The following is a 22,134-nucleotide window of genomic DNA, read 5'->3' on the forward strand; positions in this document are numbered from 1 at the left end:
AAGAGAAAATACATATATACATATATTAAAATGTTTTTTTAGGTTATGTTTGTGATTATGTCTTCATTAGATTCAAAATATTCAATAAAAACTGATTTTTATTTTACATAATTAAAAATGAACGTTTAATCAAACTAAAACTATCACTAAACATAAACTAAATTTTTTTTTGCCTTTGTCCCTTTCCCCATGGAACGTCACTGTATTTTTATATATAATTTAGAGAAATTATTTCAATTTCTTGATATAATTTTATATTTTACTTTTTTAATAAATAAAATATTTTTCTTCTATTTCAGATTACGCCCTGTAATACTCCAGCAACGCCTCCAAATTTTCCTGACGCATTATTAGCGTTCTCCAAAATGTCCGCGGGAGAAAAAACGCCCTCGGGTAAGCAAATCTTTTTTTTTTTACTTTATTTACACATATTCACATATATTGATCTTAGTCATCAGATTCGTTGACTCAACCTGAGAATATTTGATTGGCCTAGATATAAGAAAAAAAAATATATTCGTTTAACTATAAAGATCTATCATCGTGAATAGATAAAGTAAATATTTGATAAAAATTGTAATTTTAAATTCAATTTTTTGTAAATGATGCAATAAAATGATAATAAAAAATAAATAAAATAAAAATGATAATCTTTTATAAATTTTGTAACTCTCTATTACAGATATTAATATATACATTGTATTTAAATATATATTTTTGAAATTTTACCTTTATAATAAATATAAATTATTAGCAGAGTTTCATATTAAAATTTTCTTTACACACACACGAAACCGCATTTATTTCAAAACATTAAAGTTTATTTTTATTTACACCTGTTCAAGTCTCATATTGAGTTTAAGAGATTCTTTATTAACTCTAGTCACGCCACACACTCTTACATAATAATTTTTAAATGAGTATATTTTACTGCTTCTATAAATCAATAATAATTTTTCATAGTTGAACAATTTATAAACATGGGACGAATCTTAAGTATATACTTTGTAACATAATTTACCTCTCGACCAATATGGAAGTAAAATTGAAATTATATATTTATCTCCATATTTGTATTTTGCTCCATATTTTTCTTTTTTTTTTTAACGTCAGTTCATTTTTGCATTATTAATTTTTAAAACGATTTACGTCACGTTTAAGAATATTTTAGTGGAATATAGTTTTTAAAAAAATATTAAAAATCTTTTATGTACCACTCTTTCTCTCTCTCTCTCTCTCCCTCTTACACTATTCTGTGAGCAAGTATTGATTCCTTACAAGAAGCTATTCTAAAAGAGAAAAACAACATCGGTTGAAAGTTCAAAAATTTTTTTTAAAGAATCTTTTTTTGTCACCTCAATTCGATCTGAGAATGAAATATGAATAATGTAGAGGAAAAAATTGTTAATATATTTTTTTTTCTATAAATATGCAAACATATGACAAAATTATTAAATTTTATTTTGATTTTTTAAGACTAAAAAAAAATAATATGGATAAATATTTGGATTGCCTGGGTGTGAATTAAATAAAATAAAAAATGACACTGGAATCTGTTTTTTTTTTTTTTTTTGTTAAATAAAATTATATACATATTTTACGGTGGAAATAAATTATACAAGGACTAGTAATTATTGCACAATAAAGAAAACAGTAAAAATTACTAATAATGCAGGCCTCGGATTACACGACTTTTACCGACTTTTTTCGACTTATTTTAATAAAATGCGACTTTTTCGACTTAATTAAAAATTTTTTTTACAAAATTTTTAAACAAAATACGTTTTTTTTAAGGATACAATGCAAATCTTCTTCAGAACTTCTTTATTTCAATTATTTAATAAATTTTTAACTAAAATTCTTCACTAAATTAATTATTTTTAATTATTTTAATGAAATTTTTCACAAATTCAATTATCTTAAACTATTTTTGAATTAAAATTTTTATGAAATTTAATAATTGTTTATAATTTAAAAAACAATTAGCAAATAAAATTACCAAAAATATTTAATTCAAAATCACATGAAATTAAATTATTTGCAAAAATTTTAATTATTTTTAATAATTTTTTATAATATTCTTCGAAAATTCAATTATCTGAAAGAATTTTGCAAATGAAAAAAATTTTAAAGTTCAATTTTTGTGTGTAATTTCTAATAAATTCCTCAGTTATTTTCAAAAAAAAAATCAATAGAAATTCAATTATTTTCAAAATTTTCAATGCTGAATTAATTAAAATTCAATTATTTTCCAACATTTCAATTCAAAATCAACTAAAATTCAATTGTTTTCCAAAATTTCGATTGAAATTACATTATTTTCAAAATTTTCAATTTAAAATCAACTAAAATTCATTTATTTTTAAATATTTCAATTCAAAATCAACTTAACTTCAATTATTTTTCAAAATTTCAATTTAATATCAATTATAATTTAATTATTTTGAAAAATTTCAATTTAAAAGCTTCTAAAATTAAATTATTTCTAAAAATTTACATCTAAAATTTTTTGAAATTTAATAATTTCAATTATAACTCTCGTGAAATCAAATTTTTTTTATGATTTATATAATATTCTTCGAAAATTCAACTATCTGAAAGAATTTTGCAAATGAAAAAAATTTTAAAGTTCAATTTTTGTGTGTAATTTCTAATAAATTCCTCAGTTATTTTCAAAAAAAAATCAATAGATATTCAATTATTTTCAAAATTTTCAATTTAAAATCAACTAAAATTCATTTATTTCCCAAAATTTCAATTCAGAATCAACTAAAATTCAATTATTTTTCAAAATTTCATTTGAAATTCCATTATTTTCAAAAGTTTCAATTTAAAATCAACTAAAGTTCAATTGTTTTCCAAAATTGCGATTGAAATTACATTATTTTCAAAATTTTCAATTTAAAATCAACTAAAATTCATTTATTTTTAAAAATTTCAACTTTAACTCTTTCAAAATTATTATTTAAAAAAAAATTTTAATAAAAAATCTGTAAAACATAATTAAGTTTTTGCGTGAAATTATTTTGTCCACCAAAACTAAAAACTATAACAAAAATTTTAATTCGAATAAATTGCTTAAATCAGACTTCAAATAATTATAAAAATTGAACTTCAAGAATTGTTTTGGAAATTTCTTCTACTTTAATAATTTAAAATAAATTTATTATTTAAGATTTTAATTAAATGCAATTTCAATCGATCGCAACTTAAATTATCCAAATTTTAATTAATTCATGTTTAAAATTTTGCGAAATTCAATTTATCAAAATTTTTATTAATTAAAGTTTCAAATTATCTAAATTTTTATTGATTTATGTTTCAAATTATTCGAATTTCAATTTGTTGAAATTTTAAATGGTTTCAAGTTTCATATCCGAATTTAAATTTGTTCAAAGTTTAATTGATTTAATTTTTAAATTATCCGAATTTTAATCCGTTCAACTTTTAATTTGATTCAAGTTTAATAATTATCCAAATTTTAATTCTTTGATTATTAAAATAATGTAAATATAACGACAAACACTTTTAGTTTGAAATCTTCGGGAATTCGAAAAAACCCAGATAAAATAATAGGTGAAATTAAACGATGGCAATATTGTTAATTTTTTTTTTTCATTTTATTTTCTTTTTGACAATATAAAAATAATTAATATTCTAATTTATAGGTTATGTTTACTTATTTTTCGTTACCATTGCAATTCGTGTTGAAAACTAATGAATTATTTTAATATTCATTGTGTTTATGCATGGCATATTTAAAATTATTGTTTTTAAAATGTCAATTGTCTGAATATTTATATGAGAATAATTTTTTAATTTGATAGAATTGAAGCAGAAAATCTAAATTCTATGTTCACAGAAGCTTTGTTTGAACAATCAAAAACAGAGCAATATCGCTTGCTTTTTTTTCTTTATTTTGGGCTGATTTTCATTCCCTGAATGTTTTCCTCTTTATTAGAATCACTCATTTTAATAATCACTTTAATTTAAACAAAACTTTTAGATTAGAAATTGTGAAAATTCGTAAATATCGAGTTGCACTAATTTTTATTTCGATTTTTTGTCTGCTTCTTCGCTGAACTCGAGATTATTTTGATATTTTATTTAAATTCCGTAGTTTTAAAAAACACAGAAAAAACCTGGTCTCAAATTGAGTACGAAATTTATACTCAATTCGATACGAATAAAAAATGAAACTGGTTGTCTTATTTCGAATTATAATGCTAAAGTCTCGAAATAAGATGGGGCAGTTTCATTTCGAGTAAAAGATAAAAGTTTAAAAATATCATCAAATAACGCAAGTAATTATATAAAAACCCAAAAAATATAATAAATTTCTAATAAAAATAACAAACTAAAATTATTATATTGTTTAATTTAAAAGTTAATTGGTTTTAATCGTGTAGTAAAATTTGAAGAGAAACATATTTTTAGGTTATGAACGTGAAAACATGACTGTGTTTTGAAAGCAAAAACGCGATACTGCCAACCTAAACAATGGCGCGAAATTTGAAAACTGCTAAAATTAATTATTATTTAAATAAACAATGATTAATATTTTTTACTTGAAAAATATTAAATATTCGCACTGTAGTTAAAAATCTATTTAATATTATTCAAATATTAGAAAAAATTATTTATATTTGTTTACAAAAATGATACCAACCTAGAAATCTGAAATTGAGTAACTTGAAGTTTGTCATTTACTCAATTTGATACCGATCTCAAAATGAGTTGCAACAAAAATGAGTCCAGATTTTTTCTATTAATTAGTTTAAAAAAAAGAAAACCTTAATAAAATTAATCGATTACCAAATAATTTTACTTTTACTTTGAATTTCAGGAATGTCACCAAGTCAAAATGGACACATGTCACAGCAACAGCAACAACAGACAGCACAGCATCATGCAGGTCGATGTAGTATTTCCGGTGGTACACAACAAAAAACTCAAACTCAACAACAATTTGGTCTTGGCGAACCGCAAAGATAAAGAATATTATAAATTTTGCCTTTGCACTATGTGTTTCATCGATCGCAGAAAAATAATAATTATAAAAAAAGAAAAAACAAAAAAAAAACTTATTGCAATGGCGCGTTCTAGTAGAAACAAAAAAGGATGAAGCATCGATGGACCGTAAAATGTTGACAATATTCAAAGTTACAAAAAAAAAAAGCCTAATTCTAATCAGAATTAAAGGCACAGAAAAAAGAAGAATGAAAAAAAAATATGAGCTTAATGAATTTTGTTTCTCCATCCAATATAAAAAAAAAAGAATCAGATGCTTCTCTGGACGAAAATACGAGACAAAATCTAATTATTTTACACTCTCGCAGTGATAAGTCTTTAAAAAAAAAAAAAAGATAAGATTGATTTCATAGGACAAGAAAAAATTAGTTCTTTATCACACACACAAAAAAAAAAAAAGACAATGATATTGTTAACAAATTAAATAATAGTACGACGCGTCCAGTCATTTTTTGTACCAATTATAAATCACTGCTTCATCATGTATTCGTTGTTTCATAGAAAACTTGCCGTGTTGTTTATTTTCTGGGCTGAGACAAAATAGCCAACAATGAATATCTCCACGATGACAAGAATAATAGTGGTGTGCATGTGTGTGAAAGAAAGAGAGAGAAAGAACGAAAGAGAGTGAATGAGTTAGAAAAAGAAAGAAGTTCCATGTTTTCGCCGAATTGCGAAATTTTTAAGGTCGGAGAGAGGCTCATCGAGGACTTTGTCGAACCTACCGCTAAACATTTTATCGACTGAATCTCGACAAAGTTAGGTAGGGAAATATACTGGTCCTTGTTCACGAGTTGGGCTGTGTTAAAACAAAAAAAAAAAAAAACAAAAAAAGAAAATTATTTGCACTGGAGAAAATAAAGAGCGACAAATTTCGCTTTAATGTGTCATATGTTACATGATTATTACATAATGTACGAAATATAATTGACTGCAAAATGGTCTCCAAAAAAAAAATAAAAAAAAATCATGGTATTGAGAATTAAAAAAAAAATCCAAGGAGCATTTAAGACTTCATAAGAGGAAAAAATAACAAAAAAAAAATCCAAATATATACAATTCTTAAAAAAAAAACTAATGACCATTAAAATACAATATATTTCTATCTGCTTCTATCTATTTTACGAATCGATATTTAAAATGAGGAAATGTCCGTGTCTTTGTAGAAATTCTATCTATCTATCAAATTTAGACGGACTTTTTTTTATTTTTCTTCCTTTCGATATCGTATTAAGCTCTTGGCATTCTCGGACAATAATCCTTGAATATCCTGTTTTCCTTCGTAAATATTATCTCTGTACACTTATTATAGAATAGCGATAACAAAAAAAAAAAAAAAAATGTTTATCTCTTTGTAATATAACGAAGAGTATTATTTTGTCATTCACCGTAGGTGAAATAAACTAAATAGCGACTTTTGACGTCTTTCTTATATGTGTATTGGATTATGGAAGATTTTATGAAAGAACTTTATATTTCTTTCTTCTTTTTTTTTTTTTTTTTTTTTTTTTTTTTTTTTTTGAAAAAAATGTGTACAGAATTTAAAATTTATTTACAATCGTCGAACGATTATTATGGAATAACAACTTTTCCTCTCACGATACGTATTTTAAATGTTCTGAGCGGTCCCTCGTGCTTATGAATTTAGATTATTATTATACGATTATGTTATTATTATTATTATTATTATTACTATTGTTTATTTGTCTATTATTATAAATAATGTTCATGTACATACTTTATGAAAACAAAAAAAAAAAAATATTATCTAAATAAAAATCATTATAATGGTGCTTTCATAGACAACTTGTTATTTCTTTTTGTTAATTTGTAAAATTATTTTACAAAAATTATACATATTTATATATACAATTTATATAATGAAATATTCACAATAATAATTTAAAAAAGTACCTTTGTACAATAAAAATAAAACCTCAATGAGGTAACAATGTTTAGCATAATTTTTTTGTTTTTGCTAATATAGCAATTTTTTTTTTTTTTTTGTTTGTTTGTATGAATAAAACTCATTTTCAAAAATATATAATCCTAGGAGTATAAATTTCGAAAAATATTTTAAGGTACTTGTATTCCTTGTCCTAATCCTGTCCATCTATCGGGCACTGATAAAAAATAACGATGCATTGCTTCTATAAATCTAGAACGATATTCGGCAGGTGAAACTATTGTTGGTAGTTTACCTTGACCACCGAGTATTCCTGATTTTTTTACAATTGTTTCTATTTTCTTATCCCAGGTAAATGTTCTTATATAATCTGAAAATAAAAAGAAAATTCTATTGTATACACTGATTTCTATTGGAAATTGAAATTTGTTAATCATTAATTCAATTAACAATTCGTTGGTTTTTTTCAATTATTATTATTATTATTTTTTTTACCTATTATTTCTAATACAAGTTAATTTTTATTTTGTTCCAACTATTTTTCCAATATTTTGTCCAAATTTTAAACAATTTAAGTTTTACTTTATTCAAATTTTAATTATTTTAATTTTCAAATTATCCGAATTTCAATTTATGAGGTTATTTATTTATTTTTTCTGTTTATATTTTATTTATTTTTTTATTTTTCTATTTATCCAAATTTTACTTTATTTAAGTTTTAAATCATCCGAATTTAAATTTGTACAAATTTCAATTGATTCATTTTTCAAAATTATCCAAATTTTAATTGATATCATTTTCATATTATTTTATTAAAATTTTTTTTTTTTAATATAAAGAAAATTTTATTGTACTAATTTCTATTGAAAATTAAAATTTGTTAATCATCAATTAAATTAAGAATACGTTGGTTTTTTTACTATTATTATTATTATTATTATTATTATTATTATTTTACCTATTATTCCTAATACAAGTTCATCTGTATTTGGTTCCAAGCCAACTAAAAGGGAATAATCCATTACACAATTATCGGCCAAAAATTTCGTGTCTTCCTCGATAGCTTTGTTTAAAACTGCTTTGGAATGTGGTCGAATGTATAATGGAGAATCGCAACTCACTGGAAAAAAAATGTTTAATTATTTATATTGTTTTTTATTTATCCACATATTATTGAATCAAAAAATTTTAAGTTCAATTTTTTTTTTATACTTCTGAGGACGCTTAATAATTTTTTTTTTTTTTTAAATTTTGAATCAATTTTGCCATTAAAAAAAAAAAAAGTTTCTAGAAATCATAGAATAAAAAAATTTTATTATTTCTTCAATAAAGAGATTTAAAAAATAAAATTCTTCAATTTTTTTTACAATTTTTTTGAAAAAAGTAACATTTAATTGCTTCTGGACAAAATTAGTAAAATAGCCAATAAAAAAGGTTTTTTAAAAAAATAAAAAATTTAAATTAAAAAAAGAAAAAAAAATGGAAGCCTGAATGAATATAAAATAAATAAAAATTGTATTAACTTACTATTCAATAAATTTTCATCGAGTAAAACCAATTCTCCTTCTCTGTCAACATCTTCGGGATTTACCAAACGATTGCGCACAGATCCTTTTAAATCAAATTTATCAGTTATCATTCTATTGTAAAAAAGATTTTCCATCACTAAAACACTCATACGTAATGCTGCATTTGTTGTATTATTTTTAAATGAAACTCTATAGACACCAACAATTTTTCCCAATAGTGTCGGTTGTTTTGTTTGTTGACATTTTTCCATATAGGCAAAATAATTGGGTGCAAATTCTAAAAATATCTGCATATCGATACGCGTCATTTCCTTTAGAATAAATCTGTCATCTATAAATTTAATTAAATTATTTAATTATTAAATAAAATTTTTACTTACGAGTAGTAAATGTATAGAATTAAAGGAGAAATAAAACGAAAACATTCGGACAAGGAGGTTTAAAAATATTTCGAAATTTAAATGATTTCCTCTTTGGAAAGTATTTATCAAAAAAAATTACAATTTAATACAAAAAATAAATACAAATGTCTTTGTTTTATTTCTCCTTTAATTAAAGTATTTAATTTTTTTTTTTCTATAACTGATGTCATTACAATTTTAAGAAAAGGGACCAGTGAAATTTCAGCCTATCAAAACTAATATTGTTAAGAGGTGTAAATTTTTTTCTGTCATTATTTAAAATCTAAAATTATTATACATTATGGTATTAAAATTAAAAAAAAAAAAATTATTTTTATCCATTTTGAAAATTTTATTTTTTGCAAAACTTTAAATTTTTTAAAATTCATACGATTAATGGTTCGAAATCATGAAAAAAAACGTATAAAAAATTTAGCGATGAAAAACAATCAAAAATTGTGGAAGAAGTTGAATTTTTAAAGAATCGCAACTAAAATTTAAACCAATTAAAATTAATCTTGTTAAGGGGGTTAATTTTGTTTGGCATTTTTTTCTGAACCTGAAATCATATTTCACTATGAAAAATAATAGACAGCAATTTTTTAACTATTTTACATATTTTTATTTTTCAAAATTTTCATATTTTGAAGAAATTAAAATTTTTTTTAATCCATACGCTTAATTGTTTAAAATTATGAAAAAAACAGCCTATAAAAAAATCGACAATAAAAAATAAAATAAATTTGTGAGAGAAGTTCAATATTTCTAAATTATCGTGAATTTTTAGTTTTATTAAAAAAAAATATTATCAAATTAATTTGTTTTTCAATTTTTTCATATTATTATTATTATTATTATTATTATTATTATTAACTATTTTATTAACTATTATAATTTTTTTATTTTTATTTTATTATTATTTTATTTTTATTTTTATTAACTATTTTTAATTATTATAATTTTAAATACTCAATATTGTCGGAAAAAAAATTGATAACCCTACTTTAATTTCGATGGATTAAAATTTCACTGGTCCCTTGCCTTAAATTTATAAAACAATTTTAAATTACCTCCATGAACTTTTCATGGGACCAAAAATATCAAATCATTTTTAAAAAAAGTTTTGGGTTCACATATTATTTTGAAAAGTATTTCTCAAGGTATTATTTTGACCGACAATTTTTTAAAAAGAAATAATTTAACATTTTTAGTCCTCTGAAAATCAATTTTCGGCGCTGAGTATCGACGCCAACTTCGTGGAGGTTTTTAAATTAAAAATTTTTAATAATCATTTTCATCATTATTAGAAAATTGATATTATATTATTATTATTAGAAAAATACCTCGAGTTTTAGAAAATGTGATTCCACTTTTACCACCACGAGCTGCCCATTGAACACTGCGACTCAAACTTCTTGTATATCCATCCTCTCCACATGGTAAAACATTTTCTCTAAGAGCAGCAAAAAGTACAGGAAAATAAACTCGACAGTAAAAATTTGTTGTTGCATCATTAAATTGAACTTCAATATAATTTTGTTGTTTTGTTGTTCGTTTCTCTTCTTCCGTTTCAGATGGTACTGATGAATTTGGATTTGCATTTTCCATTGATGGTGCACCCTTATCAATATCAAGTGGACTCGTTGGATTTGGAGTATTTCCTTTGAGAAAAGAAAGCATCGATGGTCGTTTAAATTCACCAGATTGATTCACATCAGAAATATTGTCTTTGAATTCTGGAAATTTTCTCTTATTCAATGGACTTGAATTTGTTTCTAAGCCTTTAATATTTCTCAATTGTTCCTGTAGAGCATGTTTATAATCGTGAGAATCTAATGCGTAGGCTATTATCGACGATGGTTCAGATTCATAAACAACTATTGGTACTACGGATCTGTGAAAAAATCAGTGTGTCGATTAAAATTTACAAATAAAATTAAAAATTTTTTTTCATTGTTCTTTTTTAGTCAAAAAAAAACGAGTTCTACAATTTGTTTTTATAATTTTTGAACTAATTTTTTGTTTTTTGAAAAAAAAAGATCTTTCTATGTCAAAAGAAAAGACGAAAAATTCAAATAAAAATTATAAGTTTTAATTTAAAAAGAAAAAATCGAATTATTTTTTGCAATGAAAATTATTGAAATAAAATAAAATTTTTCAACTCACCCTAGAGGTAGCAAATGATGTTCAATTGTTCCTAAAGGATTTTGAATTGCATTTGTCGTTGAAATGGAAGGCAACAATTGTGATAAAATAGTTTTCTTCTTCTTCTTTTTATCGGGTATCTCATCTGAAGTAATGGGCAAAACATCTGAATACGATCTCTGATGCATTTTCGGTGATTCATGAACAACAACAATCTCCTCAGGATTTGTTGTATTCTCAGCAATCTCATTATCTGAACTTTCCACAGTATCCGTGTATTGTCCTTCAGTTTGTCCAACCGATATTGCATCAACTGCATTATAATCAGCTGACATTGGACTGAGATCTTCGACTTGTGATTCCGATGCAGTATCCTCAGTGATATAACCATCGTTATCAATAACACCCGTACTATTCGAAGTTAACGATCTTTCGGTAAATTTACGTGATCTTTCATCTTTCTTTTTTGCTGTAATCTCCAAAATTTTTAAATTCCAATCTGTCACATTCTCAGAAATCAATCTCTTTAATAAAACAATACCATCCTCAATTCGATGCATCAATAATTGTACTTGACTCTCCGATTTTTTACCATCCAATTTTTTATTCTCCAATGTTGGCGATGTTAATTTCAATTGTGCCTCTTCAATTTTATTTTTAAAATACGATTGATCGCGTGACAATTGCATTTTTAATAAATTCAAATTCTCCTGTTCAATTGAAAATACAGCTAATTTTTCTCTAATACTGGAAAATACTTCATCGCCCTTTAATGCAACATTTTTCATTTCTTCAATTACATTTGTATATTGTTTTGAATCATAATAAATATTAATTAACGTTGGTGGTAGTGAAATTTCCCATTGCGATATTTTATTATATTTAAAAACAGCTAACATATTTTTTTTCGAAAAATATTGATAATGATCGTGATGCAATGAATGTTGACAAATTTCTGTATCGCGTCGTGTATAAATACCGCCGTGAAATTTTAATTCCAAATATTTGGCAAATGAAAATGACCATGTGTCATCGGTCATTGGTATTACTGGCGAGACACTTTTACATTTTTCACATTTACTCCACATGAGTATTTGATTTGCATTCTCCTGACCAAATGGCTCGGTATTCATTTCAGTTAATGTTATATAAACACAACCGCCATCGTGAGCAAAACGTCTTGCATGCTGTGCAATTTGTGCACGACAATCCTCAGCTGGACATTTATATTCAGTTGTTAGGCAATATCTCTCTAAAAAACGTCCCAATGCAATGTCATTCCTACCATAAAGATCCATATTAACAACCCAGGGATTAACACAAAACACTGGTGTATCATTGCTATTGTGCATAAAACTACAAAATAAAACTGACAAATGCTGATGACTCATTGGATCTAAACAATCGAGTCGCGTTGGTGCTTCAATTATTTCACTAGGAATGATAATTTGTTTCTTTATTGATAATTCATTATTTACATTCTCCAAACGACTGCCACAAGCACGAAAATTAGCAAGAAGTGTTTGAACCTCACGACTATCGGCACTTGACGTTAATTTTGCCTCAATAAACGGATGCGGTGCTTTAAGTATCAAATTAGCGAGTGGATGTAAAATTTCACTATTAGCTATTTTTGCACTTTCAATTTTATCCTCAAAATGAATTGAATAATATATTTCCTTTGGATAAAATTTTCTCAACGTACAATTACGACCAGTTTCAGTTTCTAAAAATGGTGTTGTAAATTTTAAATAAGGCGATACACTTAATATTGTACCTTCGAGGGTTTTTTTAAATTTATTCAATAATGGCAATTCAGCAACTGAAAGCTCCTGACCATTGGGACTTATTTGACTAAAATTATTATCATCATCCTCATTTAAATACTGATGCAATGGATCACTTTGATCACATATCGATTCACCATAAACACGTTTATCATCAAAAGACAATCGCTCTTTTAATTTTCCCTTTTCATTGCCAATTGATTCATCTTTTGATTCTTCGGAAATTGATCTTGCATTGGTTTTAAATAATTTCAAAGTATCATAAGAATTTAAATGATCAATCATAGAAGAAGTTTTAAATGTATTTTTCTCCTCATTCAAATGATCATTTGGAGGATCATTTTCATCGAGAAAAGAATTATTCTTTGGCGATGGTGGCCTTGCAAATTCATCCATTAAAAATGATTTCTCCAAACGCCACGAATAAACAGTGAATATAATCATTGACGTGACTTTTTTAACGCGTTTCAATTCTCTTTCAGAGCCACCACGTAAAAGAATAGTTGAACCAAGATGTGGATTTGCACAACCCTCAAAGTACATAAGTGTTTTAACGCCCAATTTTTCGCATGGAAAATTTCGTAGATAAAATTTTTTACAAGTACCAAGTCTACAGCGCGCTGAAATATGTGCGTCAATTGTATCGACAATATTTGCATCGGTACATCGTGCTACTCTTTCTAAAACGCTTAATTTCACATTTAACACCAATGTCACGCCACATTCGCGTAATCTATCCTGAGCGAGACGTGAAACTGAACGATGAACTAAAACAATATCGGGACCAAGTGCAGTTATTCTTTTAACAGTATGACCAAGATAATCATTCTCCTGAAGCATCACTGGTTCTAAACTCAATAATTTACCCTCAACTCTTTGATACATGAGTCCACAACGAAGTAAAAGTATTGTTGGATTTGCAATCATTGCATTCATACCGCGATGTGCAACATTTTTACTGCATACAACGCCCGAAACAATTTCACAATCATTTTTACTGCCACCTGGTGATTTTTTTATTTGCACATATTGCCTTATATCCAAATCCTCGGCATTGTGATTTAAATCAGGTCTCACACAATCAACAACCTGATGGGCTATTGATAATATTGTTTCCGACCAATTCTCCGAGAGTCCTTCCTTATTGAGTAATTGTTTTAATAATGATTCTTCGTGTTGTTTATACGCTGACCTGAAAGTTAATTAAGCTTTCATTTTTTATAAATTAGAAAAAATAATGAAGATCATAATTTTCCTTCTGGGTCTTTGATTTTTTATTGAAATTTTTTTTTTCCCAAATTTTTTGTATTTCATAAAATTTTAATTTTTGTCAATTTCAATAAATTTTTAGAAAATAACATTCTTCTTTTTTGCAATTCATTATAACTCTGACAATAATATAACTAAATTTGCACTTTTTTCTGAAATTTTTGTTTTTAACTCTACTTATTTTTTCCAAATGTTTTAAAAGATAATAAATTTATAAAGAAAAGTGAGATTTAAAGGAGAGATTTTCCCAGTATAGTAATTAATTTTTTTTTTTAAATATCAATTACAATGTTTGATAAAAATGTGAATTACATACATCTAATAAAGGCTTTTAATTCTTTAAACTTATTTAAAAATTAATTTTTGACAGAATAAAAATTACTTCTAAACTAATTTTTTTTCTTAAAAAATGAAAGTAATTTTTTATTTAATTAAACTGAAAAAATCGTCTTGTAAAATATACAAAACATAATTTTATTCATATTTTTCAAAGAAACTGAAATTTTTAATTTATTTAAATTAAATTTGTTTAAATGAAATTTAAAAATAATTTTTTAAATTAATTTTCTGATAAAAAAAATTTCTAATTTTTCTAATTCAGGCCTCGAATTTACTTTAGAAAGAGAAACAAGTCGTTTTTTGTTACAACAAAAAAATCACATTTTATAAAAATTATTCGAAATAGTCGCATTTATTAAAAAAAGTCGATTTTTTTTATTTTAACAAAATTTAATTGGTTAATGACTATTTTGCTTTAAATAATTAATATTATTAGATATTAAATTCATTTTATTAATTCTGTAATGAGAATAATTATATAAAAATATTATCAAGAAAATTTATTTCTCATATTTCAGATTCGAACTAATTGTAAGACAAATTTTCAAAATTTTATTTAAATATAGGACAAATTTCTAAAAAAAATTCTTAAAGTTCCATTTTTATAATTTTTTGAAATCTGATTTAAGCAATTTATTCGAATTTAAAATTTTGTCATAGTTTTAAGTTTTGATGGTCAACAAAATTCCAGACAATACTTAATCAAGTTTTACGTAGATTTTTAAATAAATTTTTTTTTAAATAATAATTTTGGAAGAGTTAAAATTGAAATTTTTGGAAATAATTAAATTTCAAAAGATTTTGTTAATTTTCAGACAATAATTAAATTTTACAGAACTAAAAATAATTTATCAAATAATTTTAGATATAACATTTTTTAAAAGTAATTAAATTTTCAAAGATTTACAATTTAGATTTTTGAAATTAATTGAACTTCAAGTGATTTTTAATTTAAAATTTTTGATGATTTTTGTTACTAAAAAATTTATTGGAAATTGCAGACAAGAACCTGAAACAATATCCCATTATCAGGCCTCGGATCGACTTTAAGGCACAAAAAAAGTCGAAAACGACGATTTTTTTATTTTAACAAAATTTAATTGATTAATCAATATTTTACTTTAAATAACTAATATTATTAGATATTAAATTCATTTTAATAATTCTGTAATGAAAATAATTACATAAAAATATTATCAAAAAAATTTATTTCAAATATTTTAGAATCGAACTAATTGTATGACAAATTTTTGAAAATTTTATTTAAGTAGAACAAATTTCTAAAAAAAATTCTTAAAGTTTCATTTTTTCAAGTCTGATTTAAGTAATTTATTTGAATTAAAATTTTGTCATAGTTTTTAGTTTTTATAGGTCAAAAAAATTTCAAGCAATACTTAATCAAAATGAAAGATTTTTAAATAATAATAATTTTGGAAGAGTTAAAGTTGAAATTTTTAGAAATAATCGAATTTCAAAAGATATTGTTAATTTTCAGACAATAATTAAATTTTACAGAAATAAAAATAATTTATCAAATAATTGTAAATAACATTTTTTAAAAGTAATTGAATTTTCAATGATTTACAATTTAGATTTTTGAAATTAATTGAACTTGAAGTGATTTTTAATTTAAAATTTTTGATTTCTGTTAATAATAAATTTATTAGAAATTTCAGACAAAAATACAATAATTTGAAAACTTTTTAAGCGAAAAATGGTTTTAGATAGTTAAATTTTCGAAGAATATTATAAAAATCATTAAAAATAATTGAATTTCAGGAAAATTTGTAATTGAAATTAAATTTCCAAAAAAAATTTTGGATGGAAACTTTTAGAAATAATTAAATTTTAGAAGATTTTAAATAGAAATTTTTTGAAAATAAATTTTAGTGATTTCTGTTGATGAAGAATTTATTAGAAATCATATTAAAAAAATTGAATTCCAAAAGTTTTTAATTGAAAAATGCTTTCAGATAATTGAATTTTCGAAAAATATTATAAAAAATCATTAAAAATAATTTAAATTTTTGCAAATAATTAAATTTCAAGGGATTTTGAATTAAAAATTTTTGCTAATTTTATTTGTTAATTTTTTAATAATTATAAACAATTATTAAATTTCATAAAAATTTTAATTGAAAAATAGTTAAAAATAATTAATTTAGTGAAGAATTTTAGTTAAAAATTTGATAAATAATTAAGAAGATCTGAAGGAGATCTGAATTGTTTATTAAAAAAACGTATTTTGTTTAAAATTTTTTTTTTTGAAAATGTAAAAAAAAGTCGAAAAAGTCGCATTTTATCAAAGCAAGTTGGAAAAAGTCGCGTAATCCAATGCCTGTAAAAGTCGAAAAAGTCGTGCAATCCGAGGCTTGTAATTTTTTTGTTCAAATTTGGATTTTTACTAAATATCCCATTATTCGACTTTCACCATAAAATAGGGGAAAAAAGGGTAATTTTTTCAAATAGAGGAAAAATAGGGGGGAAACACTGTGAAGCCTGGATATAGTAAAATTTTTAAATGATCTAGAAAAATATAACAAGAATTAGGACTTTCCACTTTACCTAAAATAATCCAAAGGCAAAATGATAAAAATTAAAATTAAAATTAAAACTTTTTCAAACTTACATTAAACAATTGTATGCATTAAGTTCACCAAATGCACTTCTAAAATTGACAGCTTTATGCCAACCATTTCTCTCTTTTGGCTCCTGCACTTGTAGTGTATCACTTAAAACTTCATCGGTAACTTTTGAATTTCTCTCCAATGCTTTAATATTAATTTCCTTTCTTTCAATTATACCATCACCGCTGTCTATTGAAATAGTCGTTAAATCTTCTGATGTTGGTCTTTTTAATGTAACGGTTGATGCTTCCAAATTTAAATCTAAATAAAAACTCGAACCAGATGAAGGTAATCGTGGATGATTTTGTGGCGATAATTGTGGTTGTTTCGATTCACTTTCAGAATCTGTTGTCGAATCATGTTGTGGAATTGTTTTTACCCAAGCCGGTTCTTGTGCATCGCAAGATGTTTGACTTTCAGTTAAAAAATCTGACGTTTGCATTCGTGGTAATTTCACTGGTTTAAAAATTGCCGATGTATCACTAAAAAAATTATCCGCCAATACTTGTTCAATGAAATCAGCTTCAAAAAGTGCTTGTCCAATTGCAGTGGCTTGTATTCTTTAGGAAAATTTTGTAATATTAATTTTTTTTTTTGTCACCCTAATAATAATGACAAATATGTAAATAATTTGTTTTTAAATTTTTGAAAAAAAAAAACAAATTGAAAAATTTCTCACCTATTTGCTGCTTTATTTTGTGCAATCATCCAATTAACTAAATCACTGCCTATAAAGCAGTTGTAATAACTTTTTAATCTTATCCTGTGTGTTTGAAGAATCATTGCTCGATTTGATCGAAATAATTCTTCATATATCATTCTTAATGATGCGGAATTTCGTAAAGCAAATGAACGTTCTTGTGATGTTAAATAAGTTGATGAGCTAAAATTTATGAAATTAGTATTTATATAATAATAAATATTTATCATAAATTAAGATTTAATACTGACCGTCCAATGGCATATTTTTCTTCCATATAGCCAACACTTGGCTTTCTTGATACAGTTTCACTTTCTACAATATCGTCAGAACGTCTTTGGCATACAGCTAATGAATCATTTCCATATTTTACTTCAAGATCTTCTTGAAGTGCTTTCAAATCAGCAGAAAGATCACTTCTCATATCAGAAGATTGTAAATAGGAAAGTACTACTTTACAACAGTAGGTACATACTCTTAAATCACCTGAAAAAAATTGCTTTCATTTAATATTTCTTCCCTGGTAAAAAAAAATAAAATAAATATATCTAAAATTTCATTTTCTTAAATTTTCACATATTTTCAAATTAGTAAAAATTAATTTTAAAACCAAAAGAATAAAGGGTAAAAATTTCTTTATAAAAATTAATTTATTATTAAGATAAGTCGCGTTCTAAATTTTTTTTCTACAAAATTTTCTAGTTACATACTTCGAAGTATAGTAAAAAACCAAAAAAAAAAGTCTAAAACGTATTGTCAAAATTAAAAAAAAAAAAGTTGCATAATGAAAGTAAAGTAAAATTAGATATTCAAGTAAAAGTTATAAATTTAAAAAAAAAGAAATGAAAAAATATGAAATGAAACTATAAATTTCAAAACTTTTTGATTGGTAATCTCAGAATTATGGTAACTTTATTTATTTGTTACAATTTCATTAAGATTATTGTTTTGTATTGAAATAAGGACATTCTTCCGATTTTATTTTAAGTAAATAATAAAAAAAATGTTATTTCGAAAATAAACTGAAGAAATATCAGTTGAATACAAGATTTAAAATTTCTCTATTATTTTTTTCTTTAAATTAAAAATAAAACATTCTTAAAAAAATTTTCACTTATTTTCATTTTTAACAAATTTTTAAAAAATAATTTTCAATTAATTCACAGTAGTATTAATTTATTAACAATATAAATCAATATCAATATTTAATAAATATCAATATTTATTAAATACTCAATTATTTGATAACTTATTTTTTTTTAAATTCAATTATTTTCATATTCAATTATATTAATGTAGAGATTTTTCGTGTTATAGATAGAAATTTTGAAATATTTTATCTACTTCTTTAAATTTTAACTTTAAATCTTTATTTATATTTTTTTTTTTTTTGAATTTCCAACATAGAAAAAAATATTTAAAAAAACAGGTACTGAACACTTTTTAGTTTTAGATAAAATTTTTAACCAATTTTGCGCCTCGCGATATAAAAATCGCAAATTCTTATCTCTTTTTTTTTCTTTAATCGAGCAATAAAAATAATTGAATTTACGAAATAATTAAATATGTTAAATTAATTTAAATTGAATTTACGAAATAATTTAAAATAAAAATATTTGAATTTAAAAATAAAATTAAATTTAGAAAATAATTTGAACATAAATCGATAAATTTTTAAAAATATGTATTATGTTTTAAATTTGAAAAAAAAAAATTTCTTCATGTTCAATTTTTAATTCTGTTATTTATGTTTAAAATAAAATTTGTTTATTATTTAGTCGTTACAAAATTCGAGATTTTAATAATTTTTTTATATTTACGAATATTAAATTTTTATTTAGTTATTTCTAATATAAAAATATAAAATTAGGTACATTTATTTAAAAGAAAATTTTTTTTTCAAAAAATGAAAAATTGTATGAATTGATTAACTCTGTTTATTAATTTAAAAGGAAAAATTGTTTTTAGAAAAATAAAAAAAAGTTAAGAAAGAATATTAAAGAGTCGAAAAATTTGAAGGAAAAATAATTTTAAAAATTCTAACAAAATAAAATTTTGAAAAAAATGATTAAAAAAATGCAAGAATTGTTGAAAAATGAAAAAAATATCAAAACAAAACAAATAAATAAAAAAAGAAATTAGAAGAAAAATAAATAATTATTTTAGAAATTCTAAAGAAAGGAAAATTTGAATGAAGAAATTGAATAAAAACCCTGAGAATTTTAGAAAATGAATAAGAAAATAAATAATGTTATCAAAAATAAAAGAAGAATTTTTGGCAATTTTGTAAAAACATAAATAAATAAAAAATTACAATGTAATTTTAAAAAAAGACCCAAATTTTAAAAAATGGAAAATTTAAGGAAAAAGTTGAGAATTTTAGACCAATTAGTAAAAAAAAATAAAAAAAAAATTTTTTTTTGAAACTTAGTAGCTTAAAGAAAAAATAATTAGTAGCAAAAAAAATAATCCCAATAGAAAAAAAAGTATAAAAATAAAATATTCAGGTACTTGAAAACTTGTAGTTATTTTCCAATTAGGAAATATCTTAATATTTTCTTTTTTTTTTAAAAAAAAAGAGAAAGTTTTTCTCATTAGAAAATTAACTTACCTGTGCAGCCCATGATTTTTCCAGGAATTTCATCGCAACAACATTTTGAACAAAATATTTGTCCACAAACACGACAATGATGTCGTCTTCTAAAAGTGGTAAATCTTTCGCTACACTCGTAACATTCTTTACTCACATTATCAGGCATCCAATAACTACGTAACTGTGAATCTTTATAAGATTGTAGATTCTAAAATTAATTTAAAGAAAAAAATTTTATTTTAAAAATTTTTATCTAAAAAATAAAATAATAATAAACTTACACTGCTTTTTAAAGCCACAATATTACTAATTCTTTTTAAGACATTTGGTAAACTACGCCCTTCACGATTGTCCAAGGAAAAATTCATCATACTTGAACTATCATCAACAGGAGTTTTTTCTCTACTCTCAGTTTGTTTCCAAGATTCTGAATCACCAGATGAACTTCGTTCATCATTATTTGGTGATGTTAGAGTTTCGTTTGTTTGAACTGTACCTATAAATGAATCTATGGATTTATAAATGACGAGAATATAAAAGTAAATTAGAAAAATAACTAAACAATATTTAAATAGAAATAAAATTCACTAAATTCTTTTCTCTATGATGGCAAAGAATTTTAATAATATAATTTTTTGTATTCATTATTTTGAAATTTTTTAAAAGTTTAAAAATTTAATTATTATTTTTAACTCAGTTTAATAAAGTTAATGACTATTTTTAAAAATATAATAAAACGGTATTTTTTTTAACAAAAAAGAAATAGAATTTAAAATATATTGATTTATAAACATTATACAACGAATTGAATTAAACGATTATATATATATATATATTAATTAAATTAAATACACTTATTAAAAAATGACAACAATACAATTAAATAGTAAACAATGACATAATTTTAAAAATCCTAACCTCTTTGTAAAATTATTGCAAAGAAATATTAATTACAATAACTATGGAAAATGAATTTATAATATAAAATTAAAATAATCGCCAATAATTATTCAAATATAATTGGTACTTACTTTTGGTAAAATTAAAGATTTTTGAAAAAATTGAAGCAACAACAGGTTGAGTTTCCTCTGGACTTAATGGTGCAAACTCCGTAAGTTTCGACGGAGAATTCATATTTTTATTCATTTTTTATTAATCTACAAAACTTCTATTAACGTAAATTATTAAAATTCATGTTTAATTATAATTGAAGAGATATCTATTGAAGGAGAAAGTGATTTAAAATAAATTATTATAATTGACAGCTGATATTATAGCACCTGACAGAAATCAGCTGATTTTGTTACCATCTACTTCCAAAAATATCACCACAGAGTGCGCTGCATGCTTAAGATTCAAATGTCATGCGCAATGAAATAACAAGTTCAAATAAGTATAGTATTTATATTATTAATTTTAATTTTTTGCCACTATAATTAATTTAAATAATCTTTATATTAAAAATAAAAATATGATTATTTAATTTTTTAAAAACAGAAAGAAATTTCAAATTTTATAATAAAATCATTTTTTAGACTTGAAAAATATGTTAAAAAAATTTATAAAAATAATAATGATGCTTTTATCACTATTGGTAAATTAATATATTATTGTTGCTCATTATATTTGAAAACTTATTTTTATAAATATGAGTTTATTTAAATTTTTTTTTTAAATATAAAATTAGTTAAATCATAATTTTTTTTGTAAAATCAAAATTAAAAAAAAAATTATCCCCTCCTTGTAAATTTTACAATTTATATCCAAAGGATCTAAAAATTTTTGTACTTTCGTGTAATTTTACAAG

The 22,134-nt window shown here is 23.1% G+C and overlaps 2 protein-coding genes across 2 annotated transcripts in view; one reads left to right on the forward strand and one right to left on the reverse strand.

Moving 5' to 3' along the window:
* LOC127286459 (UBA-like domain-containing protein 2) overlaps window positions 1-6,837 on the forward strand; it is a 37,499-nt gene extending 30,662 nt beyond the window's left edge. Inside the window, exons 3-4 of the mRNA XM_051312892.1 lie at window positions 300-393; window positions 4,847-6,837. Of these exons, the coding sequence (XP_051168849.1) occupies window positions 300-393; window positions 4,847-4,995 (243 nt within the window). The 3' untranslated portion in view covers window positions 4,996-6,837. The remainder of the gene's footprint in view (window positions 1-299; window positions 394-4,846) is intronic.
* LOC127286048 (putative 1-phosphatidylinositol 3-phosphate 5-kinase) lies at window positions 6,507-21,615 on the reverse strand. Its single transcript, XM_051312340.1, has 11 exons — window positions 21,359-21,615; window positions 20,609-20,823; window positions 20,346-20,535; window positions 17,986-18,220; window positions 17,714-17,917; window positions 17,037-17,594; window positions 11,034-13,991; window positions 10,211-10,761; window positions 8,465-8,797; window positions 7,896-8,057; window positions 6,507-7,307 (listed from the first exon to the last, which is right to left on the reverse strand). The coding sequence occupies exons 1-11, from the start codon at window positions 21,471-21,473 to the stop codon at window positions 7,108-7,110; spliced, it is 5,721 nt and encodes a 1,906-aa protein (XP_051168297.1). The 5' UTR covers window positions 21,474-21,615; the 3' UTR covers window positions 6,507-7,107.
* Between the last annotated feature and the right edge of the window lie 519 nt (window positions 21,616-22,134).

The sequence above is a fragment of the Leptopilina boulardi genome, unplaced genomic scaffold, assembly GCF_019393585.1.
Source record: "Leptopilina boulardi isolate dan_hultmark-lab unplaced genomic scaffold, ZJU_Lbou_2.1 LbouV2_121, whole genome shotgun sequence".
Taxonomy (NCBI): domain Eukaryota; kingdom Metazoa; phylum Arthropoda; class Insecta; order Hymenoptera; family Figitidae; genus Leptopilina; species Leptopilina boulardi.